This window comes from Macaca nemestrina, chromosome 17, assembly GCF_043159975.1.
Source record: "Macaca nemestrina isolate mMacNem1 chromosome 17, mMacNem.hap1, whole genome shotgun sequence".
NCBI classification, from domain to species: domain Eukaryota; kingdom Metazoa; phylum Chordata; class Mammalia; order Primates; family Cercopithecidae; genus Macaca; species Macaca nemestrina.
The window spans coordinates 15,852,623-15,880,165 of NC_092141.1; the positions used below are offsets into that span (position 1 = coordinate 15,852,623).

Genomic DNA, 27,543 nt, shown 5'->3' on the forward strand with positions numbered 1-27,543 from the left:
CTCCCAGAGTGCTGGGATTATAGGTGTGAGCCACCGTGTCCGGCCTAATTTTTGTATTTTTTCAGTAGAGACAAGGTTTCACCATGTTAGTCAGGCTGGTCTCGAACTCCTGACCTCAGGCGATCCACCTGCCTCGGCCTCCAAAAGTGCTGGGATTACAGGTGTGAGCCTCTGCTCCCAGCCCAAGTAATTCCTTTCCCAAGTGGCCACATACACATATCATCCACCTTTCGGCTGCCAGCAAACAGGCTGTGAGTGATGCCAGTTAACTGCTCCCCAAATGAGCATGGATACTTTTGGCTCTAGATACTTGGCTCCTGCTCACCATGGAGACTGTGTCCGCAGTCAGCATCCAGCCCTGAACTTTCTGGGACTGATGCAGAGGTTCGGTGTCATGGCCTGGCATTAATGCTCTCCAAAGATCTAGGACAAGGCTCAGCTCAGGTCTTCCTGCTTTAGGAACCTGCCCTGACCTCACTCCCAGGGTTGGCTCCAAAGGTACAGTAATTGCACTGTGCCAGCCTCTTGGTACCCCGTGGAGTTAGGGTGTGTATCTTGGCTTCCTGATTAGAGTCCAAGCTCCTGGAGGCAAGACAGTGCAGCCCAGCACTTAGCAATAGGAAGCACTTAGTAACATTTGATATGGTTGAGGAACACGAAAGAACCATACCTGCTTCATGGATCAGAACAAACAGGAAAGGCAGTCATAGAAGGAGTCCAGATTTCCCATACACACACACACACACACACACTCACACACACACACGATCTCATTTCCACATAGCAAGCCTGAGATTCAGAGAAGGTGAGAAGACTTGGCAGCCAGCAGGCAAGACCAGCTGCTTTTAAAACCAAAGGGGCGGCTGGGCACGGTGGCTCACGCCTGTAATCCCAGCACTTTGGGAGGCAGAGGTGGGCGGAACACCAGGTCAGGAGATCGAGACCGTCCTGGCTAACACAGTGAAACCCCGTCTCTACTAAATATACAAAAAATTAGTCAGGCGTGGTGGCGGGCTCCTGTAGTCCCAGTTACTGGGGAGGCTGAGGCAGGAGAATAGCATGAACCCGGGAGGCAGAGCTTGCAGTGAGCAGAGATCATGCCACTGCACTCCAGCCTGGGCGACAGAGCAAGACTCCGTCTCAAAAAAAAAAAAAAAAAAGCCAAAGGGGCCTGGAGATGCTGGGCTGGGTCAAAGGGAAGTGCTGAGGTCCCCATGAAAAACAGCTGGGCTCTGGAAGCTCAACAGGAGAGAAAAGACAATCAAAGAACACCCACTTCTCAAAGCACACAGTGTCTGCCCACCAATGTGGCTAGAAACCATAGGAACTTCAGAAAGGGCTCACTTGGTTAACTGAGAAATGAGTCGTTCTGTGGACCCTAAGCAGGATCTCAGCCACTTTGTGTCTTCATGGCTGACCCTGCTGTTTGCAGTTTCCTATACACAGGATGACTGCCTGAGTAATTAGCCCTTCACACGACCCAAAGTGACCTTCAGCGAGTAACTCCAGCAGGCCTGGGCTAACTGAAAGGACTATTGGGCTTCCGGAGCCTTAGTTATGTCTGATGACTTTCAAAATCACCCTGGTGGAGGCTTTAGCCTCATCAACGTACTGTGTCTTCTAGGCTGGTCTCCTGGGCTCCTTGCAAGAAAACTTGGCTTCTAAGATTTGGACAAGCCACCTAGAGTGTGGCTACACTTACAGAGTAAACTTGCTCTCCGAGCTGAAAACAAGGACACAGGATGGGAAGGACAAAAGCTCTTTTAAGCAGACCAGAAAGCAGAGGGGTCTGGGGAATGGGGCTTTAGCACTGTACCTAAAGCCATGTTGCTTCTCAGCCCCAAACTGCCCTGAAGCCCATTCCTCAGTCGTCCTCATTTTACCTTATACGTTTATCTCCTAGGATGTCTGAATTCAGAGTTCTGTGTGTGCTCTACACAACTCCTCCTGCTCGGAATTGCAATTACCCCATGTCTCTGTAATACATTAGGTGCCCTATATTTAAAATTTACATTGTATCTCTGTTGGTACAGGCATAGAACATTTCTGCAAGGAAACAAGAAAGTGTAGAGAGTATTAGTCTTTGAGGAGAAAAGGGAGGTTTGGTGATCTGGGATGGACTGGGGACCCTCCTTTCCTAGTAAATTCGATTGCACTGTTTGGTGGAGATTGCTATTATTATTATTATTTTTTGAGACAGAGTCTCCCTCTGTCACCAGGCTGCAGTGCAGTGGCCTGACACTGGCTCACTGCAACCTCTGCCTCCCGGGTTCAAGTGATTCTCCTACGTCAGCCTCCCTAGTAGCTGGGACTACAGACGTGTGCCACCATGCCCAGCTAATTTTTTGTATTTTTAGTAAAGACGGAGTTTCACTGTGTTAGCCAGGATGGTCTCGATCTCCTGACCTCGTGATCCGCCCTCCTCGGCCTCCCAAAGTGCTGGGATTACAGGCGTGAGCCACCACACCCAGCTGGTGGAGATTATTGTTTAACATCTTCATGCATCACTTTTCCAGTTAAAAATAATAACATTCTTGTATATGTGTGGCAGGTTTTGGTGCAAAAAAAAGAGTATAATGTTGTGATTTTTGTGTCCTTTCTTCATGTCTCTCCAGTAGGATGGCTTTCCAGAGGCTTCCATTCCTCACTCTGTGACTTAGTCGACTATGAGCTTGGACAAGTGTGGTGGAGATAATGAGGATATGAGATAACTTCATAGTTATTTGAAGATTGGGTGAGAAAATCCACAAAAAGCATTTAGCACATGGCAATACTCAGTGAAGGCTGTTTTCCTCAACTCTATGGAGCTTTGTCCTTTGATCTACCTGTACTCCAGATGGGACACTCCCTACCCTGGAAACACTGGAAACAGTTTGGCAAGTGGCTTCCCGGGCCGGAAACGGTGACTCATTGGCATCTGGAATACAGAGGTTTCCAGAACAATCCCACTAGCACCAGCTAAAATCGATGTCTAGGGATTGGCAGAGAGGAGGGGCCCTGGCAAGTAGACCCCCTTTCCCAGAAGCCTCTTTCCTTTGATGCCAGGGAACATTTGCCAAGAAATGGCCATAGGTCTGCCATCTGCACGCAGTGTCAACAGGGAACTTCCTTGATGATGAATGTAAGAAATGTGGGACAAACGTCAACTACACTTCCCGACTGAAAACTAAAAGTGTTCGCTGAAAGTCAAAGTAGAAGAAAAAAAGCATATAAAGTGCCAAACCAATTTCCAGGAACTTCTCGAGGATCTAGCTTTAGGGCAAAGAAAAACGAGTTGTTCTAGAAACAGTTTCCTTATCTGATGGAAATAAAAATGACAGGCTATGAGCACGATGTTTCTTAGTCTCTCCTGATACCTCCATCTGGTGAGGAACTTTTATTTTCCCTCAGCCACCTGTGACATTATATCTGGACCTAAGTTTCAAATTCTCTGCTATCTTAGCACTTTTCAAGCTCTTAGATTTCCTGTTATCTCCAGAGGGGCCCGTTCTACTGGTCTCTTGTTTGGGGTAAAGAGAAAAAGAGAAACTAGGAGAAAGAGTTGTTCTTTTCTCTTGAATTTCTGCCAAGGTTTTATTTCATTAATTGACAATGGATGTGCCATGCAGATCCAGCCAGAGGGACATATCACCGTCCTAAGCCCCACAACTTCCGCGCCCTCCACCCAAACACACATCACCAAAAGCTGTATAAGGCACAGCAGGAAACCAGCAAGCAGGAGGAGACAGCGACACAGACAGAGATCACACAGAGACAGTGGGACAGAGATGGGGACAGAGCAACCTACTCCACAGTTTCCAAAACCAAGTGCAATGTATATTTACACTGACCCAGCAGGCAGACGCTGAGACTAACGTCTGTTTCAGGTATGCTCAGCGCATAGTAGTGGTGTCAGTGGACCCAGCAGCTGCAGCCAGCCAGGCATACCATCCCCCACCACCCTCTCCCAAATGGATGAATGGACCCCAAGCACTCACCCCCTTATCCCTGCGGGCTGCATCCAGGGAGACTATGGTGTGGCCACTGTGTTCCTGGCAACATTCCTGGCAGATGCACTGCTGATCAGGGCAGCAGAAGGCAGACAGTGGGCTGTGGTGGGCAGGGCAGTACCGCCAGTTGTGGTCCTTCACTGGCTCGGTCAGCAGGTGGCTTTGCAGTTTCATGTTCACCTGATGTGGCTGCAAGTGCTCTTCACAGTAATTCACCATGCAGGTTAGACAGGACTTCACCGCCTTCACTCTTCTGGTGTCATCAAGGCAGAAGTCACACAGGACCTCCTTCCCCTCACCAGCAGGATCCCCCTGTTCTGCAGAGTCGCTGTCCTGTTCCTCTGTCTCCCTGCCAAGCTTCTCTGAGGAACCCATGTCCTCTTCTTCCACTGGGCTGGCCGACACAGAGTCTGGGCTGAGAAGGGCTGGGGGCTGAGCAGTGGCCCCGGGCAGTGGCCCTGGAGCCATCAGATCCAATTCAGCCATCTGGGAGGCTCTGCTCCTGGGCTGTCTTTCTTCTGTCCCTTGGCCCAGGATCTGTGCAGCCCAAGTCAGACAAGAGAACCACGCCTAGATGACTGCAGCTGCTGCAAGATTTTAACTGTTTCCTCCCTCCCAGAGGAAGCTCAGTCTCTCATTACTGTGTCCTGGCATTGGATGGCAGCCAGATGTGATGACGACAAGGCAGCTAGATTACTCAGGCTCAGGACAGCCGGCTCAGGCTCAGGCTTCCTCCCCAGGTCCAGCCCTGAAACTTCTTATGTGAATCATCTGTACCCTATAGGCTCTGCTGAAGACCACGTGTCTCTGTGCCTGCTCTGGAAAGGACTGGAGATTCCTGAGCTCTGTTATAAGCCTGTGTGACTTTGTGTGGTCTGACAAGCTATATATTTTTGTTTTCATTTTATTTATTTATTTTTGAGACTGAGTCTGGCTCTGTCGTCCAGTCTGGAGTGCAGGGGCGCGATCTCGGCTCACTGCAAGCTCCGCCTCCTGGGTTCACACCATTTTCCTGCCTGGGCCTCCCGAGTAGCTGGGACTATAGGCACCCGCCACCACGCCTGGCTAATTTTTTTGTATTTTTAGTATTTTTAGTAGAGACAGGGTTTCACTGTGTTAGCCAGGATTGTCTGGATCTCCTGAGTAGCTGGGATTATAGCCGCCTGCCACCACACCTGGCTCATTTTTGTATTATTAGTAGAGACAGTGTTTCTGTGTTGGCCAGGCTGGTCTCAAACCCTTATTCTCAGGTGATCTGCCTGCCTCCGCCTCCCAAAGTGCTTAGATTACAGGTATGAGCCACCGTGCCCAGCCAGGATGCATGCTTCTGATGCTGACCTTTCCACATTATCTTCCTGAACATTCCAGTAATGTCCGTCGAACTCCAGGAGATGAATGTCACGAGAGTACTCAGTGGAGATCAGGAGGGTCAGGGAAGACTTGTCTCCTTCCACAGAATGCTCCATTCAGCCCCTTCAGGTTAATAGCCCTTTTGCCCACTTAACAAAACATTCCTAGACATGTGTTATAGTTGGGACATTTGTTCCCATAAACCTCATGTTGAGATTTGATCCCCAATATTGGAGGTGGGGCCTGGTGGGAGGTGTTTGGGTCATGGGGGTAGATCCCTCATGAATGGTTCGGGGCCATCCCCACAGTGATGAGTGAGTTCTCGTTCTATTAATATTAGCTGCCACGAGATCTGATTGTTAAAAAGAGCCTGGCATCACCCCCTCTCTTGCTTCCTCTCTCTCCATGTGACCTGCCCACTCCAGCTCCCCTACCCTTTCCCCTGAGGATGGAAGCGGCCTGAGGCCCTCACCAGAAGCAGATGCCAGCACCATGCTTCTTGTACAGCCTGGCAAAAAGCCAAAAGATCTCTTTTCTTTATACATTACCCCCACCCCCTCACGTATTCCTTTACAGCAACACAAACACACTAAGACACATGGTGTATGAGTTTGCCAGGGCTTCCATAGCAAAGAACCATACACTGGCTGGCTTCAACAACAGAAATGCATTTCCTCACAGTTCTAGAAGCTGGATCAAGTCATTGGCAGGGCTGCTTTCTTCTGAGGCCTCTCTCCTTGGTTTGCAGGTGGCTTCTCCTGTGTCTTCCATGGTCTTCCCTTTGTACACATCTGTGTCCTCATCTCCTCTTAAGGACACCAGTGAGACTAGATTATGGCCCACCCTCAATTGCCTGTTTAAAGACTTTCTCTCCAAATACAGTCACATCTGAGGTACTAAGGGCAAGGATTTCAACATACACATTTGTAGGAGAAAGAGATGCAATTCAGCCTATAACACATGGTCAGGGCATGAGACTGGAAGCCTCTAGTTCCTTAGAAGAAAGGAGCTGTGAGGCATGACCACTGGATGGGGATACACAGTGTACCTAGCGTTTGCAAATGGATACGAAGGAATCCAGGATTGTTCCAGGGTACCTGGACCCCAAATTCTGTATCCTAGAGCTTTCTACAGTTTTCCCCGGGATTATTTAATCAGATACATTTGAACTCAAATGGATTTGGAAGGCGAATGGAAGAGAGAGAGATCGGATGGAGGGGGAGGGGTCAGATCCAGCTAGCCCCAGGGATTAGGCATTAGGATGGTTCCAAGATATTATACTCCCTATGGCTCTGCACCTCTGGGGTGAGTTCTACAGGATTTGGATCAAACTAGATAAACACAGGGATGTTTCTTGTCACTGACTAGGACTTTTCAGAAATCCAAGAGACCTAGTGACTACTCAGAGTTGGAAGGCACAGAAGACTTTATAAATTCATTCCAGACGCAGCGCTGTTTATTTTCAACCATGCATAGAATACGCATAAGTAGCTGTTTTTAGCGATGTAATGTTTTCTCACTGTCCCTGTCCTGACTGCCCTCTTCCACTGCTGAAGACCCTCAGGAGAGGTTTCCTGCTTTCTGATCCTGGCCAGGGTCAGAAACATGCATCCTATTCCTAGCTGCCTCAGGTCCAGTTCTATTGGAACAGGAATTAAAATAAATCCAAGAACGTGTAACCAAAAACTCATTGTATGTAAGAAAACCCACTTCCCCTTGAGGAAGAGAAAGAGCTGAAGTCCTTTAAAAATTAACTGCCTGTTTGTCTGTGGCCAGTGAGTCTTATCTCTCCCTTTCCCAGGCATTGTGAAGACCCTGTTTCTCCAGCTGTGCAGCTACAAGGTCACTAGGCAGATAAACTCAAGTTGTAAAACATGTTTTTTCCTTGAAGAGTAAATTATGTACTGCATGTCTTAATTGAATAACTGTCTTTGTTTCTTGCATCTGTAATATGCTTCCCCCTGCACAGATCTCCCCACACCCCACAAAATGCTTAAAAGGTAACCGGACTCTGTTCAGGGCTCAGTCTTTTTGGATGTTAATCTGACTGGGCCAGTGCACCTAAATAATAAATAAGTATCCTCCTCAACCCCTCAGTCTCTCTGATTCCTTAATTATCCCACAGCACTATGAGATGCGGAAAGATGAATGGCTGTCCTGTCATTGAAGTCCTTATATTTTGGGTCCTTCTTAAAAATTGAAAAAAAAAAAAAAAAAAAAAGTAGCTTTTCAGACCACACAAAGTCACACAGGCTTCTATCAGAGTTCTGGAATTTAATTCCATGGTTTTCATGTCTCCAGCCAGGACTGGCTACTCCCAGTCCAGACCATTGTCAGTGTTTTCTCCAGTATTAACGGACAAGTGTGCTTAACTTTTAATCCCCTTTTCAGAGTGACCTGGTACTGGAGGCCAAACTGGTCCACCTGCATGCCACAGGGCCTCCGATCTCTCCGAGAAGGGGGAAGAAAAGGTAGTTGCCCTGCCTGGCCCTTTCTACAGCTTCAGTAGAAATCAGAAGGCATAGAGTCTGCTTGGGTTTCCACGTGGCTCACTTCTTCCTCATTCTTTCCCTCCCTATCTCATTCCCACCCTTTCTTCTCTCATGAATTGTTTCATACCTGCTTCTCTATGGCTAACCCTTTCAGAGCAGTTCATGGGAGTGCTCAGCCCTTCATCAATGCCCCACTGAAGTGCTGAGTTAGCAGACATTCCATAGCTGTGTGGAAAACAGGAAATGGGAATGTGGGCCCTGGCCTGGCCTGCACCAATCATTTGTCCCCTCTTTTTTTTTTTTGAGACGGAGTATCACTCTGTCGCCCAGGCTGGAGTGCAGTGGCGTGATCTCGGCTCACTGCAAGTTTTGCCTCCCGGGTTCACACTATTCTCCTGCCTCAGCCTCCCGAGTAGCTGAGACTACATGCACCCACCACCATGCCTGGTTAATTTTTTGTATTTTTAGTAGAGACGAGGTTTTACCGTGTTAGCCAGGATGGTCTCAATCTCCTGACCTCGTGATCTGCTGCCTCAGCCTCCCAAAGTGCTGGGATTACAGGTGTGAAACACCACCCCCAGCCTGTGTCCTCTCTTAACCTTAGTTTCCTTGTCCATGAAATGAGTATGTTGTCCTAAGTCAAGGCCGGTAAATCAATTTCTAGTTTGGTTCTCTGAGGAATTTTGTTGTGGCAGGGTCTAAGAGAATGTCCGAGCTCACTGGGAGATGGCATCATGCTCAGGTTGGGATGTCTGGCAGGGGCATGGGATTGGGAGTGGTGGCCCCTCTGGAGGCTGGTCTCCAGCCCTCTGGGACCACAGAATTCACCACAACTTCTAAGTCCCCTATAATGCCAACCCTCGAAGCAGAATACCACTAGGCCCAAGCTCTGATCCTGCTTCCAGGGACTGTGACACATCCCATCAAGCCTCAAATGCCCATGCTCAAACCTCCGGCACCCAAATATTGAGGCTAGAAAGTCACATGATTCTTCTGAACTCAAATTCCCTATTACTTCAAAGGCTCTACAGCCACCACCCCACTTTGCTCCCAAGCAGCCCTGGGGCATCTTGATATTCTGTCTCTCCTCAGATTCTGCTTTGCCTGTTGTCTTAACCAACATTTGAATGTCCCCCAAAGACAATTTCTCCTGCCACCTCTCAACCGTGTAGCTCCTTCTCTCATCTCCTATGCCTAGGTGGGATGGGAGTCCCCCTCAGCCCCCATCACAACATCTAGACCATTGCCCCTCCCCAGCCCCTTTGCAAAACCTGCTCCCCTTATGTGCCCCAAAAGACCACCCCTCCTCTCTTCCTGACTGTCTTCTACAGCCTCTCAGTCATTTCCCTTAGTGGCAGATTTACGCTTCTGGCTCCCAGCCTCTCCCTCTACCCCAACTCTGTCATTCTCAGAATGTTCTACCTCTGAATGGTTTTTGTTTTTGTTTTTTGTTTGGTTGGTTTTGTTTTTGTTTTTTGAAACAGGGTCTCAAAACTTTGTCTCCCAGGCTGTAATGTAGTGGTGCAATCACAGCTCACTGCAGCCTCAACCTCCCAGGCTCAAGCAATCCTCCCACCTTAGCCCTCAGCCTCCCAAGTAGCTGGGACTACAAGTCCTCCACCACACTCGGCTAATTTGTGAATTTTTTTTTTAATTTCATTAATTTGTAAATTTTTAAAATTTTGTGGAGATGGGGTCTCACTATGTTGCCCAGGCGAGCTTCAAACTCCTGAGCTCGTGCAATCCTCCCTTCACAACCTCCCAAAGTGCTGGGATTACAAGTGTGAGCTACTGCATCTAGCTTCTAAATGCTTGCCACCTACCCTATGGTCACCACCCACACCTGGATTTATTTTTATTTTTAATTGTGATAAAATACACATAAATACACCTAACATAAAATACAAACAACATAAAATTTACCATCTTTTTTTTTTTTTTTTTTTTTTTGAGATGGAGTCTTGCTCTGTTGCCCAGGCTGGAGTGCAGTGGCCAGATCTCAGCTCAATGCAAGCTCCGCCTCCCGGGTTTACGCCATTCTCCTGCCTCAGCCTCCCAAGTAGCTGGGACCACAGGCGCCCGCCACCTCACCCGGCTAGTTTTTTGTATTTTTTAGTAGAGACGGGGTTTCATCGTGTTAGCCAGGATGGTCTCGATCTCCTGACCTTGTGATCCGCCCGTCTCGGCCTCCCAAAGTGCTGGGATTACAGGCTTGAGCCACCGCACCCAGCCAAAATTTACCATCTTAACTGTTTTTATTAAAAGACAGGATCTTGTTATGTTGCTCAGACTGGGTTTTTTGTTTGTTTGCCTGTTTTTGAGATAGGGTCTCCCTCTGTCACCCAGGCTAGATCGCAGTGGTGCAATCACAGCTCATGGCAGCCTTGAACTCCTGGGCTCAAGTGATCTTCCCGTCTCAACCTCCCAAGTAGCTGGAATTACAGGTGCACACCACTGTGCCTGGCTCATTATAACCATTTTAAGTGTATGGTTCGGTGGCTTTAAGTACATTCACATTGTTGTGCAGTCATCAGCACTATCTATCTCCACAACTCTTTTCATCTTGCAAAACTGAAACTGTAGCCATTAACCAATAACTCCTCATTCCCTCTCTCCCTCCAGCCTTTGGAAGCTACCATTCTACTTCTGTCTATAATTTTGACTACTGGAGGCACTTCACAGAAGTGAAATCATACAGTGTTTGTCTTTTTGTGACTGGCTTATTTCACTGGGCGTAATGTCCTCCAGGTTCATTCATATCATAGCACATGTCTGAGTTTCCTTCCTCACACCTGGAGTTTGCATTCAACAGAAATCCCAACCTCCAAATTTATGAATTGAGAATCCTCTCTCTGACTTTACCTACAGCTTGCTTAAATGCCCGGTGGAAAAAATGTCTCAGGTTCATCAGGTGTTGACTGGACATCACTGGCTTCCTCTTAACCCCAAGCATTCAGGGGCTAAAATGAAGTCTCTCTTGCATAAAATGAAGTGTCTCTCTTGTCTTCACAAAACAAATGTAACTTCACCTAGATATTCTGTTTTCCTAAACCAAACCTACCACTAGGAATGTGAGGTCAAGGTGTGGTTCGGGATTCCTTTCCGGAATTGAGGGAGGAATCCCCACCCCGAATTCTGATGACTCAAACGCTACCAAGAGATGTGGTAGGCAATTGGTAGTAGGCAGGTAATTATTCAGCTTTCACCCCATTGGGTCTGTGACAAATAATCCCACCAATGGACAAACTCTGAAAGTTATGTCCTCTGAAAGGATATAAGCAATGCCTGCCAACAGGACCCCTCCTGGTTTAGGGGTTTAAGGCCATCACTCTGAGGACTCTAGGTTAACTCAAGGAAGAAGAGTTTTCTTAACCCAAAGACTCTCTCTAGCAGTTTCTGGCTAAAAAAGCCATCCAACTTTTTTTTTTTTTTTTTTTTTTTTTTTTTTTTTTTTTTTTGCTAAGCAAAAGCAGCCTTTCATTTGTCTCTTCAGAAATCTCACTGGATTTTTTTCTTCATTTGTACCTGTGCTGAGTCACGCAGAGCTATGACTCACAAACACAGGTAATATTTGTCCACCCGACTTCAAGAAAAATCAGCCCATCAGACTGAGAGAAATAAAAATAATAAACTGATCGTAACCCTGAATTTGATTGATTTATGGGACTGTACTTTATTGAGCTTATGTCCTCCCCCTTTTCTGGAATTAAAGGTCTTATCTTTTCTGAAATAATAGCAATGAGTATAGGACTGGGAATGTCTGGAACAGCGACATCTAAGTCAGTCCTCCAAATTCACTCTGCAATTTTTCTCGTAAAATCTCAAAGTCTGAGAACCACTGAGCTGGAAGTCGCATCACTCCTCCAGAAACCAGCCCAGAATTTTCCTGGCTTACCTGGAGGTGCGGGCCCAGTGAACTTTCTGGTTTGGGGTCACTAGCAGCAAACTGGTCTCCAGCCCTGTCTTTCTCCTAAAATAAGATGGCCTCTTGGATCACTTTGGTAATTAATTACCACTAACAAAGGAACAAAATAAAGGTGAGAAGAACAGCGGATTACAGACACTAAGGGCTGTTGCTCCTAGTCTCAGAACATGATTGTTGTGATGACGGCTCCTCCCCAAGAAGGAGGGGCTGTCCCAGGGCACTGCACGTGCCTTCCCTTCACAAAGACAGGAGGACACACCTGTTGGTACAGAAGACGAGACCGCCAGCTCAGTACCTGGCACACAGCCTGAAGGACCCCACTACTGGATGAAGAAAACACCGAAGTCAGCTTCAACTGTGCCCTCAGCGACAGACATCTGCCAGTTAAGGAGGTGCAGCACAGTCATTTCTCCCCTAAGCCTCTGAAGGTCTAGTCCTGGGCAGTTCTAGGGTTCTCTTTTGTCTTCCAGTGGGGTGTGGCTGTGGTGCACAGGCACCACTTTGATCACTTCTCAGACCACCCAAGCTTACGGGGCCAGAATTAGCAGCTGGACCACCTAGAAACCTACTTGGGGGAGTCTGCAATGCCCTGGAAATGGAGAGCTCAAGAATTTGACCACATCTCAAATGACCTTCAGTAAATTCCAGACACAAGGGCGTGACATTTTATGCGGCACATAGCACGTTTGAACGATGCTTTCTTGAACCTCCATATCAACCTCTGTAATAACTGTAACATTGGTATGTAACCCAAATAATCACACAAATCTAACTCTAGTTACCTTTATGGGTTTTGCCTAAAAATGTCAAAACAACCTACACATAATAAATGAAGTAAATCTTTAAAAAATCTGTAACAACAGTTCTCTTGTCCTGGGACAGGAGATGGTTTCCCAGGCCGGCTCCCCTGAGGCCCTGAGCCAATTGTTGTTTCAGCACTGTTGGTTTTCTAGAACTTGGGCAGCTGTCCAGCTCCCAGTCAAAATGGGCACCTTTAATCTTGCTATTTGCTGGGATACCACACATTCCAGGGAGCCGTACTCACCTTCGAAAAGGGCAGACTTATCTCAGGCCAGGTGTGAACGCCTCCAGGGCACTGAGAGAAGCAGCTCAGCAGCTCAGCAAGGCCAATGGCCAGGGCGGGGCAGGCTGGGCTTGCTCGACAGGAGCACACAGGTAGGCAAGCGGACAGACACCTTCAGGTAGCAACAAGTTACAGGGTGGGGGTGAGGGTCCTCTTGCTTTTACTAGTGAGGTGTAGCCCTTCAGTGTTGGAAGGAATCTCAGGAACCCATCCCCTCCACCCTTCACCTTCCCAATATTTACTGAGAGGTTTGTTTTTTCTTTTTTTTAAACAATAAGTAAGGACGGCTGACCTAGATCTCTCAACAAAGGAAGGAAAAAACATTGTTCATTCAAGGGCCAAAAATGTGCCCCTCCCTCGATTGCTGTGGCCAGGGCCAGAGGACGAGCCGGTTTCTTTATAAATAACATAGTCGGCCTCAGCCAAATCCCCTATGGATGGCTTATGTCTCAGCAGCCACTGAAGCTCAATTCTTCATTCCACTTCCCCTGGGACACTCATTTGCTCAAATGGTTTTGATTTCCACCTCCCTGCTGAAAACCAGATGGTTAAACACTCCATATTTCTATACCCTGATTGTCTGCGTGGAGGAAGCCTAATATCTGTATGTGGGTTTCCTGGGATGAGAGGCAGCCCTCCTCCAAGCATGTGCATAAACTCAGGAAGCAAAGAAAGCAGCAAGAATGCTCCAAAGAACACAGTGGGGCCAGGCGCAGTGGCTCACACCTGTAATCCCAGCACTTTGGGAGGCCGAGGTGGGCAGATCACAAGGTCAGGAGATCGAGACCATCCTGGCTAACATGGTGAAACCCCATGTCTACTGAAAATACAAAAAATTAGCCAGGCATGGTGGCGGGCACCTGTAGTCCCAGCTACTCAGGAGGCTGAGGCAGGAGAATGGCGTGAACCCGGGAGGCGGAGCTTGCAGTGAGCCGAGATCGCGCCATTGCACTCCAGCCTGGGTGACAGAGCAAGACTCTGTCTCAAAAAAAAAAAAAAAAAAAGAGAACACAGAGGGGATATTGCCTCCGTGACAGTGAAATAACCACTGCCTTGCCAAGAGTGTTTTAGTAGGAAGGAAACAGCCATATTAATCAGAAGACTTGGTAAATGGTATATGTTATAGAGGGCTCCTGTTATGGTCAGAAAGAAAATCTGGAGTTAGAAGTGTTAAGTGGTCGGAGTCCTGATCCCAGCACCTTTTAGCTGTGTGACCTTGGTAGGTAGCTTACCTCTCTGAATGTTTCCTTCTCTAAAATGGGGATGTAATATCTGCTCCAATAACCTTACAAAAACCTTACAGTTTGTGAGAAAATGAAAGTGAACACATCATGCAAATGCAAAGAAACTTGCATGCTAATCATATTATGGGCACAAACACAGCAGGATTTGAGAAGCTGAAGGCTCCTTCCAGTGAGTTATCTTAAGCTGTGAGACAAGACACTGGCCAAGGATCACCCTCCTCTCTCTAAAATGTAAGAAAACCCCAACTTCCCCAGAAGCCTGTCACATTTATAGGCAACATTCTTATTTCGCAGCTCCTGTCCCTATGTACAAAACAAGGGTCTTGGACCTGCCCGACCCCTCCTCTCAGCGTTTCTTGGAGTCCCTGGAGCACTGTCTTCCACTGGGCACCTTCTTCTCCTACCACGGCTGCCTCTGATGCCCTGCAGTCCAAACGGTGCCCAGGTTGCCCGGTAATGAAGTATAATATATTCTGTTTGTGAGACGAAGCCCAGAGCAAGGATGCCTGGTACAATGTGTCCCTCCAATGTTACGGAAACTGCTCATTCTCTCTTTACTCAGAGCGCCTTTTCTCCCTTAAGCTCCATGATGCCACAGAAGCTGGCTTGAGAGCAGATCCTAGTGATAGATTCTGGCCTACTTAGAACCACTTTCCCACTCTGACCCTGAAATTCTGAGGTGTAGCTAAGCCTATACTTAACTCCTTCTCTCAGGATGCGTGTTCTATTAGGAGGCCCCTGCTGGGGTGTCCCGCAAGTGCACTACACAGGCGCAGGCATCTGAATCCCAAACTCAACCTCTGTTCTAAATCCCTCCTGGAAGAATATAGCTTTCTGTTTTTTCTTCCACAGTTTAGAAAACATGACCCTCCAACATCCATGCACTCCAGCTCCCAGGATGGGCTCTGTTTATCTGCACCAGACTTGGTTACTGCAGCCTGCCGGCCAGTGGTAACTGTTTCAGGGATGAAGAAGTTTTTGCAAATTTAAGCTGATGATGTATGAAAAGAACATTGATGGAGTGTCCTCAGCTCTTAAAAGAGATATTTGGAAAACCAGCCTCTTTCTCCATGAGGAGTCAGAAATGGGGACTCCCATTTGACTCCCAACGATGGAGTCAGAATTTAAATGCACACTTGTGATTCCAAAGCTAAAAAAGGTACTGAGGGGGACCTTCTTGTGGATCCTGGGATAGGAAGTGGCTGCTCCTGAGTCCCTCCAGTTTTCATGAGTCCCAGATTCCTTACCACTACTTCACTGGGCTTTCTTTAAACTTCATGATACTCACCCGTTTCTTCTACTATTTACACACATCGCACACATTCTATTTTGAATCTCTTGGTTTTCAGTTCTTAAATTTCATCTTTCCCGTAGTTAGACCCTTAGAACATGCCAGCCTCAACTCCCAATCAAAGAGCATTTCTAGCACAAAGCTGTGATTTTCATTCATGTGTTGCCTCGAGCTTGAGAGCAGATCTGCCTTTGAAACCTGCCACTGCTGCCACCACCACCAGCACCATCATAGCTGACTACCCATTCTGTGCGGGACTGTGCTAAGCCGGGAATACATTATCTCCATGAGACAGGGTTTTACAGATGAAAAAACAGTAACTTAATGAGATTGGGTAACTGGCCCAAAGCCATGATATACAGTGGAGTCAGACTTCAAATGCACACTGGTGATTTCAGGGCCAGAAATGGTCTTGGTAGGCTATGTGGGGACATTCTGGCTAATTCTGGGATAGGGCAGGGCTACTCCTAAGTATCTTACAGTTGCTCAGTAGAGAGGGAGGTGGTGACTCACTAGCAGATTTGTGAGTTTCTTTAGACTTGGGCTGGTGGTGAAGAAGCTGGGCTGTGAACCCTCAGTTCCTAACCGACCTTCAGCTCTGTCCTCTTGGGAGCCTTCTCCTCCTCAAGAGAGGAGGACCAGAGCACAATACCACCTCGGGAACTGGCATTTATTCTTTCTCCTGAAACATCTTCCCTCATTTTAACTCTTTCCCAACCACCCAAGTGCCCTCTGGATATGTCCATTTGTCCCAGAGTCTGGCCTGGCCTGGCAAATAACTTGGAAAACATTTGCACATGGCACTCTCCTCTCCACTCAGGATCGCTTCATTTATTCATTATTTATTCCACATCCATTAGATGCTGAACACTAGAAACTTATTTGTGGAGGTCACAAAATAAGTATAGAATATGACACAAGCCCTGCCCACGAAGAGCACAGCTGCCAGTCCTATATTTACAATATCTCTGGAATTCCACCTTCCCTTCTAATTTGACTGATATTTTTGCTTCTCAGGCTGCAGAGGCCTTCTGTGAATCATGAGAACCAACGTGAGGACTAGGTCAGTAAGCTGAGGTTAAAGACACAGAAAAACGGAAAGAGCCCGAGGGACACTGTTGAGCTGTTAAACTATCTAAACTGCTTGTTTTCAGGCTTTAAGTCATATAAGATAATGTGTCCTTATTGCTCCAGCCGGAAGCATCCTAAATGATATACTCTCTCCAGGTGCCAAGAAAGATGCCAAATAGCGGCCCAAACTGTCTCCTTACAGCTTGGGGTCCAAAACGGGAAAGGACCTTGTCCCTACTGGTCTCCATACAATGAATGCCATGAAAGAACTCTGGCCGATCCCGTTCCCTCCGCTTACCCACCCCTGGGTCAATCCCGTGTCTGGTCAGATGCAGTGCTGTCATCAGCCCAGGATGCTATATCGGGTTATGGGTCTCCCATGTGGCCACAAATGAGGGCACTGTGTTTGATTAAAACCACACGTGGTGTGTACAGGCCCCGTGGTAAATACAAGCAGACCACAGCAACACATCCGCTAAGATGGGGTTTAAAAATGAAGTTAACATTTGCTTCCGAGATCATCTATGAAAGCAGAACAGGTTCCAGGAGCCAGACACAGTAGCGGCTGTATGGCAGAAAGGGTGGTACAGGTGGATTTCATACACTGATACTTAAAAAGGGAGAAAAGGGCAAGAAATCCATTTTAAGGCTGAAGAAGCAGCACAGGTGATCCCATCTTCTCTTCTAGGGCAGAGAAGCGGGCATAGGTGAAACTCAAAACAGAGCATGTAGTAGGACTGGATGTAGCCTTAGGGAACCTAGGCTTGGGTTAAGCTGAAAAAGTATGAATCTATTCAGCATCAGGTTTGGCCACAACTGGTTACAGAATTTGTAAAGCACAGAAGTAAATATGAGAGCTGGAGGAGAGTGAGAGTAGTCAAAGCCAGCCAGGCATGGTGGCTCACATCTGTAATCCTAGCATTCTGGGAGGCCGAGGTGGGCGGATCACTTGAAGTCAGGAGTTTGAATGACAACAAAGGTGGGCAAAACACTGATGTGATCCAGACAGAGATGACTTGTGGCCACACACGCCCTGTTCTGTTTAGATCTGCGCTCTCTCCCCAGCAGGACCCATCGGCTCTAGCGTCTCAGAGCTAGACAGACTACATCCTGGAAAATGCGCCTCGGGGAGGCTACCTGAGTGACGTGGCTCCTGTCACGGTATCAATGTCATGATGTGTCTTATATCTGCTGCCCCGACCAAGAACCAGGAAACACTATTTCCAATGACTTCTAGAGCAAGTGTGCTCCCCCTGCCACACCGGACTTGACTATGTGGCTTCTCAATCTGTGTTGGGTTGGAAGGCTTCTGCTTGGTGCCTCTCTTGACATCTATATTGACCTATTGGTTTTGTTTCCCTCAGTTGAGAGTAGAGATACTGGTAGCTACATCTTTCAAATACGGTGTGGCTTCATCTTGGGAACCTAGGGAAGAGTGTGTTCATTCTGTCCTCATAGACTAGAAACATATGCCTGTGAGGTGGATCCAAGGGCAGTGGTCACTCACTAGCAGGTTTGTGAATGTTTCTTCAGACTTGGGCCAGTGGTAGAGCAGCTGGGCCGTGCATCCCTCAGTGCCTATCTGTGGGAGGGTAACATCACACTGGGCGGAGACACACAACCCACACCCTCCAAGGTTATGTCAGAGTGGTAGGGATGACAAATCTGTGTTCTGGAGACTTTACTTCCTGTGCCACTCTCCATTCCAAAAAGTGAAGGTAGGTGTTTTGGCTTTATTAAAGAGTACATTAAAAGGCACAGGCAGGGCCGGGTGTGGGGGCTCACACCTGTCATCCCAGCACTCTGGAAGGCCAAGGTGGGCGGATCACTTGAGAGCAGGAATTCGAGACCAGCCTGGCCAACATGGTGAAACGCTGACTCTACTAAAAATATAAAAATCAGCCAGGTGTGATAGCATGCGCCTGTAATCCCAGCTACTTGGGAGGCTGAGGTGGGAGGATTGCTTGAACCTGGGAGGTGGAGGTTGCAGTGAGCAGAGATGGCACCATTGCACTCCACCCTGGGCAACAGAGTGAGACTCCACTTCAAAAAATAAAAATAAAAAATGGCATAGGCAGTTGGGTTGTACTGTAAACCACCTGCTCAACAGGGTGTGTTTGCTCCTGGAAAGTTTTATTATTTGCTTTTCTAAGCTGCTGCTATACAACTCACTGAAAACCAACTTTTCATTATTTAATGGCATGAGAAAAGGATCACATTAAGTAGTTTTAAAAAGGCTGTAGAGTGGATTGTACACTACGGGCCCAACTATGTCAAAAGAAGAGCTTTAAGTGTATGTACGTGTAAATGTACACACCAGGAAGAGATAAAAATGGTAATGTTGGGTGTCTGCATGAAATCATTGTAGGTAGTCATCTTTCTGTGCTTTCCTATATTTTCTAATTTGTAAAATAACAATGCATAATTTAAATAATTAGAAAACAGTAACGTAAAAGCAAATCTGTTTGTTGACACAGCTCCTATGGTGGCTCAGTGAGTGTCTTCACCAACAGAGCCACTCAGGATCTAGGAGTCAGAAGACTTGGGCTGATTCTCAGCTCAGCCATTTGCCTGACACTCACTAGAAGCCATCTGCCTGCAGAGACTCAAGTTTCTTCACCTGTAAAATTAGAGTACTATCTGTTTTGTCTGATTGTTGGGGTTACTGTAAGATTCTAAGTTAGAAAACAACGCCGGGTGCGGTAGCTCACGCCTGTAATCCTAGAACTTTGGAAGGCCGAGGTGGCTGGATCGCAAGGTCAGGAGACCGAGACCATCTTGGCTAACACGGTGAAACCCTGTCTCTAATAAAAATACAAAAAATTAGCCGGGGGTGGCGGCGGGCACCTGTAGTCCCAGCTATTCTGGAGGCTGAGGCAGGGGAATGGTGCGAACCTGGAAGGTGGAGCTTGCAGTGAGCCGAGATGGCACCTCTGCACCCCAGCCTGGGTGAGAGTGGGAGATTCTGTCAGGAAAGGAAAGGGGAAGGAAGGGAAGGAAGGGGAAGGAAGGGAAGAGGAAGGAAGGGAAGGTGAAGAAAGGGAAAGGGAAGGAAGGGAAGGGGAAGGAAGGGAAGGGGAAGGAAAGGTAGGGGAAGGAAGGGAAAGGGAAGGAAAGGGAAAGGGAAAGGGAAAGGGAAAGGAAACGAAAGGAAAGGAAACAACATAATGTATCAGGAAACCAGATAATGAATGGGTAACATTCAAGTGATAACACATTCTCCTGGCTGCCCACATCTCGGTGGCCATTAGTTTTCAGTCCAATTTTCTTATTCCTCTTCCTCTGCCTGAAAAGGTGAGAGGCTCTTTGAAGTTCAACCCAAGATCACTTCTTCTTCCCAACCTAGTCTCTCTTCCTAGATGAGCTCATCCATTCCTACGACTTCAGTTACCACCTGTTTATGGCTCATAAACTGATGTCTCAGCTCAATTTTCAGACCTGTATATTCAACTACTTTCTAAGTATAAAGACTTGACTTTCTCACAGGCACCTTGAATCTAATGCATCCAAAATTAAACGTAAGGCCTTCCCAGATCCCACCACAACAAAGTTGACCCTCCTCATGGTTCTTTTCTCAGAGATTGCCACCAGCACCCAACTAGACTACAAATCAGAAACCCAGGGAGCATCCCTACCTCCACTCTTTCCCTCACAACCCATGTCCGTCCCATCACCATTTTACATCTCACACATCTCCAAACCCTTTACCCTTTATATTTCCACTGCCATTATTAGAGTCCAAGCCATCATTGTCTCTCACCTGGATTATGGCAATAGGCTCCACACTAGAATTCCTACATCTACTCATTGCTTCTGCCAATCCATTCTCCATTCTGCATCCAGAGAAAGCTTTTCATTTATGTATTTATTTATTTTTATTTTTTAGAGATAGGGTCTCACTATATTGCCCAAGTTAGACTTGAACTCCTGGTCTCAAGTGATCCTTTTGCCTCGGCCTCCCAAAATGTTAGGATTACAGGCGTGAGCCACTGTACCCACCCTCAGAGAAAGCTTTTTTACCTCAACTTTATTGAGGTATAATTTACACGCAATAAAATTCACCTATTTTAAGTGTCCAGGTGAATGAGTTTTGACAAATAACTCCATTCTGGTAACCACCACCCAATCAAGATAGAGAATATTTGCAGCACCCAGGAAGCTCCCTCATGCCCTCTTATTCAATCTTTCTACCATGCCTGGTTCCAGGCAACTAAGAATCTGATTTTCATCATTATAAATTAGTTTTGCTTGTTCTGGAACGTCATATAAATGGAAACATACAGTAGGCACTATTGTGTCTGGCTTATTTCACTCAATAAAACATGTATGAGATTCACCCATGTCATGGTGTGTATTAGTAGCCTGTTGTTTTCATTGCTGAGTAGCATTCCATGCTATTTCTATAGCCAAGCCTGTTTACCCATTACCCCACTGATGAGCATTTGGTTTTGTTCTACATTTGGGCTATCTGATATTATCTTTTCCCCATCCTTTAACCAGCCTACCTGGCTCTTGATATTCAAAATGCATCTCTTATAGACATCATGTAAGCAAGTCTTGCTTTTTATTCAGTCTAATAATCTCTGCCTTGGTGGGGGTGGGTGGGATGGAGCAGAACTAATAGGCTTATGAATGGGATAAGTCTAACAGCATAAAGTATTTGTAGAGGCTTGCTTTCCTTCGTCTTACATAAACTCCAGGTACCTGTTGCTAACCCAGTGGTTCTAAAAGCATGATCTGTGGACCCTTGATGCTTCGCTGAGACCCTTTCAGGGATGTGCGAGGTCAAAACTATTTTCATGATAATACTTGAGTATTCTTTGCCTTTTTCACCATATTGTCATTTGTGCAATGATGCAGGAGCAATAGTGAGTAAAACTGCTGGGGCCTCAGCACACATATCAAAGCAGTGGCACCAAACTGTGCTAGCAGTCATTGTACTTTTCCACACACTCAAAAATTGAAAATAAATTTTAAAAAGAAGCCAGTTTCACTTAAGAATGTACTTGACAACAACAGTAAAAATTATTAATTTCATTATATCTCAAATCTGGAGTACCTGACTTTATAACATTCTAAGTGACAAAATGGGACTTCTGATGGTTTTCCAGCAAAAAATGTACATGTGCAGTTGTGTAAGATGCAAGAAGTAGCTTTTTTTTTTTTCCCAGAGAGAATATTTAATCAATTAACTTCCTGATATATATCTATGACTTTCTTCTTCCTATATGTTTTGGCTGACTTCTCTTTGAATGCTTCTTCATCTAAGAATTCTTTCATTTCTATGGAAAGAATAAATTCTCTACCATGGTAGATCAAACTCTTTTTTTAAGAGTTCCTATATACCCCACACCCAATGGGGGTACATAAGACCCTTCAATCTTTCTACCATAGGGGTATACAATACCCCTACTGTTAACATCTTATGTTACTCTATGATAGCTGGTCACAATTAATGAACTAATATTGATACATTATTAACTGAAGTCCATTCTTACTCAGATTTCCTTGGTTTTTCCCAGTGTCCTTTGTATGTCCCAGGATCCCACCGTGACACTGTTCTACTCTCAATGCCACAGTAGCCGCTATCTCGTAACTCTTGAGTGATCCCACCTAGCTCACATTCAGCTTGCTTCTCAACCTTTGACTTACGAGGGACTTATCCATGTACTTGTGGACGCTCTTATACAACTCCCTCCTCTCTGTATCTCACCCCACACTATCTGTCTGCTTCCGCTGCTCTGAACCCCAATCTCCATATCCTCCACTCAGTGGGACCACTGTGCTCTACATGGACTCCAGCTATCTGTGCCATGGTTGGGAGTAGTTCTAAGACAGAAAGTTGGGTGATCATGGGGTTCACCTCATGAGGTTCCCTCTGTCTGGGATCAGTAGTTTTGTGCGACCTATTGTCCACTGCCTGAAAATATTGTCTCATCTATTTTGTCATGTTGTATAGCAGTTTATGGTGGGAGGGCTAGCCTAGTACCAGTTACTCCATCATAGCCAGAAGCAGAAGTCCAAAGAAAGCTTCAAAAAATATAAGTCTGATCATGTCACTTCTCTGGTTAAAATCTTACCATGGCTCTAAGAATAAAGATCCAAATTTGAAAATGGCCCATGGGGTCTTGTATGATCTGAGCCCCATCTGTGCTCCAGCATCATTCCCCCTCATTCCCCCTCCTCCTCATGTCCTCGTTCCTTCCTTAGCCTCTGGCCTTCCTTCACTCCCTTGCTGTTTTCTCCTATCTCTAGGCTTTTGCACATGAAAACACACCGCCTAACATTTTTCCCATTCTTCTTCACCAACCAGCTACAAACCACAATAAATAAAACACTGTGAAACTAGCACAGCATTAGATGGAACAGAGTCCAAAAACAGACTCATATATGTATATATTTCAACTCAGTGAGAAAGGGAGGAATTATTCAATAAGGACAGTTAGTTCCATTGGCTAGCTATGTTATCCTTAACTTACCCCATATTCAAAAAGAAACTTCAAAGCATTAATAAGCAAAATGTATAAGGAGCTACTCCAAATTGATAAAAAGAAAGCAATCCAATAAAAATGGAAAAAGGAAATGAATAGGCAATTCATGGAAGAACTACAAATAACTGATAAACACAGAAAAAATAAACATAGGAAAAGACATTCAACATTATTAAGAATGAAATATAATAAAATATATATTAAAAATAAAATCTTGACAGTATCCAATGTTAGGGAGAGAAAAAGGCACTCTGCTACACTGTTAGAGTATAAACTAGTACAGCCAACTCATCAATATTTTAAATGTACTCTGACCCAGCTCTCACATTTCCAGGAATCTATCCTACGGAAATAGCGGCATGACCACTGAATTGCCTGTATCAGGAAAAAAACTGGAAAGAACCCAAATGCCCATTAATAAGAATATATAGAAATTATAGGACATCCATACATCAGAACACAATGCATCCATTTAAAAAATGAGATACTTCTAAATTATTTTTAAAGATGTCTACAGTATAATGTTGAAAGTTATAAGTGAGTTGAAAAACAAAACAGTACACTACTAGTTATGCATGCGTACATACACACGCACAAGAAAAGAATCTAAAAAGATACACATCAATTCTAAAGGGTAGGATTTGTGAAGGGGGAACTCAGGAACCCCTTTCTTTTACTTATACACTTCTACAGTATACTATTTGAATCTGTCACAAAGAATGTTTCACTTTTGTAATGTAAAAAACATTCAAGTGTACTTTTTGAAAAAGAGAATAGATTTGCTATTACAATCAACTGCTCAGGGTGAATTACTATAGTTTGAGTTTAACCTGGCAGCAGGAGGCTGTACCGCCACCTCGTGGGGATATACTGCCACAGTAAATTGCTTATCTAAAAATTTCTGAATCTCAGTGCTACTGCCGTTTTAGGTGTGACAATCCTTTTTTGTGGGGGCTGTCCTGTGCATTGTAGGACGATTAGCAGTATTCCTCGCCTCTATCCTCTAGGTGCCAGTAACACTCCCTCCCCCAATTGTGACAACCAAAACTGTCTCCAGACACTGGCAGTTGTCTCCTGGAGGGGGAAAAATCACCCCTGGTTGACAACCACTAATGTGAAAGAATGAGTCTTGTGAGTGCAAAGTAGAGAAACAAAAGGTGTTCATTCATTCACTCATAAGAATATCACACCAGGTAAAGTCTTCATGAGATAATTTCCTCGTGTCGGTTAGAATGAGTGTTCTAACCCACAGGTGCACGCACACAGAATTATTTTCATAGCTTGGAGATATTCTGCAGTTTAAATTTAGTAACAAGAAAACCCATTTTCATCCAGTAAATCCCCAATTGCCACAGGGCAGAAGCAACAAGGATGAAAAGCCTATCACATGTGTCCAGACTCCATTCCCAGGCCCAGGGCAGGACTTCAAAGCACTCTGTACCATGGCCTCATCATAGCGCTCCAGTCAGTAACTACTACTTAATGTAAACCAGCTCCCTCCTGTCCCTCATTCAGCCACTAATTTCCTCCACTTCCAAGCGTCCCTATGCCCATTGCTCTCCCAGATGCTCTCTATGGTCTACATGTCACAGAAAGGTCATTTTTTGATGCAGGGCGGGGAGGTCTGTGGAAGCTCAGCTCCGCTATCCACTGCCCTCACCCCAAATAGCATAGGCATATCATTTAACCTTTCCAGATCTCCATCTCCTCACTCGCAAAATAAAAGGCCCATATTAGATATTCAAAGTTCCCTTTTGGTTCTAAAATCTATGAACAGGGATGATAACAAACGATCCACTGTAGGCTTTCTATACAATTGTAAGTATTTTCTCCATTAAGGATTATTCTACATGCAATTAAGTTGGTGTTACTGGGAATCTTTAATTTCTAGTGTTGGGGTCCTATAAAAACCGTGATACTGAATAAGCAAAGAATCCTAAGCCATGGCTTCACTATACAGTTACTGTATTTCCAGGGTTTTGTTTATGTCAGTGTGCCTCATCTGATAACAATAATATACAAATGAATATTGTCTAATGTCTTCTCGTTTGCACTATAGTCATATTTATTCCAGGCCTAATATATGAAGCTGATTAAGGTTAAGTGGATTTTTTTTTTGGACTTGGATTAATCTGGTGTGCTTCTTAATTCACCGTGTTGCTGTATCCTAACAATCTTCCTACTAGGATAAATTGGCATATTGTCTGATACAGTCAACTTTGGCAAACGAAGCAAAAACATTCAGGGAGAGGAATAAACTAGCACACGAATGAACTGGCTGGGCCTCTAGACTCACTGGAGTCACGCTCTTACACAAGGTTACTTTCACAGTCAGTGTGCAAGATGAAAATAGGGCAATACCAATATTGTCTTTATAAATCCTTGAATTTGCCCATAAAATACAGCTAGTTTTGTGTATAGCTCTGATAATAACTCATGTATAAATAGATAAATAAATAATTTTATGCAGGTGTGCAAAACATAATTTTATAGTATTCTTTTTTTTTTTGAGACGGAGTTTTACTCTGTCGCCCAGGCTGAAGTGCAGTGGCGCGATCTCGGCTCACTGCAAGCTCCGCCTCCTGGTTTCACGCCATTCTCCTGCCTCAGCCTCCCGAGTAGCTAGGACTACAGGCGCCCGCCATCATGCCCGGCTAATTGTTTGTATTTTTAGTAGAGATGGGGTTTCACCGTGTTAGCCAGGATGGTCTCCATCTCCTGACCTTGTGATCCACCCGCCTCAGCCTCCCAAAGTGCTGGGATTACAGGTGTGAGCCACCGCACCCGGCCAACTTTATAGTATTCTTAATTACACTAATTTATCTTTTGGTTTGGGGGGTATATCTTGGTGCATATGGGTGAATTCTTGTTAAGTAAAATGTAAGTAGGAGATGATTTTTCCTGAGATGTTTATCTCAAGCCACTGTATTCTGCATAGATGACTCTTGGCAAAACATACCCAGCAGTCATCAAATATATGATATATATCTAATAGGTCAAAGGTCCAGAAGAATGACTTTTCATTGAAAAACTCTATTTCATGTGATTTTTTTTAACCGTATGTATTATTTTGTGTAAAATCAGCAACAAAAGACCTAAACAAAGATAGGTTTCCCTCATGATGACAATGATGTTAAAATCAAGATCCCTGATGATGTTAAAATTGAGAATAAGGCCGGATATTAGTATCAAACCAGAATTGTCATGTTTCATAGGCATATGTGAATGATATAAATAGTGAGCAGTACTGGTATTCAGAGGAGGAGATTATTTTCAGTGACAGTGGACAAGGAAGAAGTGAGGGTGGAGGTGATACCTTAAGCTGGGTCCTAAAGGAGACTAACTTGCAAACTGAAAAGAGTGATAAAGTGACAACTGGCTCTTAACTTAAAGAAAACCTAACAAGTATTAATGCCTCCTCCAAAAAGACAGAAAGTCCTGCTTTAATCACTAAATATCTCTTCCTGCAATCCTCAAATCCAGCCTGGGGTCACCCTAGTTAGCTTATCACAACAGTGCAAATTATTCAGGATAATTTGCTTGGAGGAATTAATTTAACATGTAAATTAATTTTCCCTTCACTGGACACGTATCAGCCAAGCATACAGGCAATTTTAACATATAAATTATAAAATTAGACACTCACGATTTAAAAACTAAAGAATCCAGATTACCTACCAAAAAGAGATAAAAATATCAGAACATGTACTATCTAAAGCTCCAAATCAAAAACCTGCCCCAGACTTTACCATAACCAAACAAACACACAGAGCTTTAGCTTGATTATAAAAGGAGAGGAATTATATTCTCCATCATGAAGGGTAAGTGTGGTCTACACTACAGCACACGAGAGAGAATCCTGTTATAGAAATATCCAAATGCTGGGCATGGCGGCTCATGCCAGTAATGCCAGCACTTCAGGAGGCCAAGGTGGGCAGACTGCTTGAGCTCAAGAGTTCAAGACAGTCTGGGCAATATGGCAAATGCCATCTACAAAAAATACAAACAAACCAGTCAGGCGTGGTGACGTTTGCCTGTGGTCCCAGCTACTTAGGAGGCTGAGGTGGGAGGATCAAGGATCCTGGGAGTTCAAGGTGGCAGTGAGCTGTGATGGTGCCACTGCACTCCAGCCCAGGCAATAGAGCAAAACCCTGTTTCAAACAAACAAACAAACAAATCCGAGAGGAGAGTAGAAGCATAGACCACACTACTAACAGTACAGTCAGAGTAAACTGAAACAAAACCAAAAAGGCTCTGTAAGTCCCAGTCTCAGTCGTAACATTTCTAGAACTGTTCTGATTTCAAATATTGTCACTATGATGTCCTCGAAATTTTAATATTTCTGGATCCAAATTATATTTAGGCTACAAGGAATTATACAAATTCACTATAGTACAATCCATGAATTCATGCAATCCACCCATTCTAGGACAGACCTTTAGCTCAAGGACATCTGTCTTGAGTTTTTAGTTCTAAAACAAATTACCACAGATGAGGCCTCTGAAGGAACAACAATGATTTCCACCAATCCAAAGCTAACTGGCGCCAGGAACAATGTTTGGAAATGACCTTGTTACCGAAATTGTTAACAAACATTACTTTAAGA

At 45.2% G+C, this 27,543-nt stretch overlaps 1 protein-coding gene across 8 annotated transcripts in view; it reads right to left on the reverse strand.

The window, feature by feature from the left end:
• The window catches only part of LOC105473507 (tripartite motif containing 16), a 55,521-nt gene that overhangs the window by 19,178 nt on the left and 8,800 nt on the right, over positions 1-27,543 (reverse strand). Inside the window, exon 1 of one of the 8 annotated variants that reach the window (XM_011727316.3) lies at positions 12,802-12,950. The exons of 6 other annotated variants lie outside the window; for them this stretch is intronic. Coding sequence is in view for 1 of the 2 variants with exons in the window: in XM_011727315.3 (XP_011725617.1) it covers positions 3,978-4,475 (498 nt within the window). In the remaining variant the exon portion in view is untranslated. Of the gene's footprint in view, positions 1-3,977; positions 4,974-12,801; positions 12,951-27,543 lie in introns of those variants that run through there. One more of the 8 variants, XM_011727315.3, reaches the window with a different exon arrangement.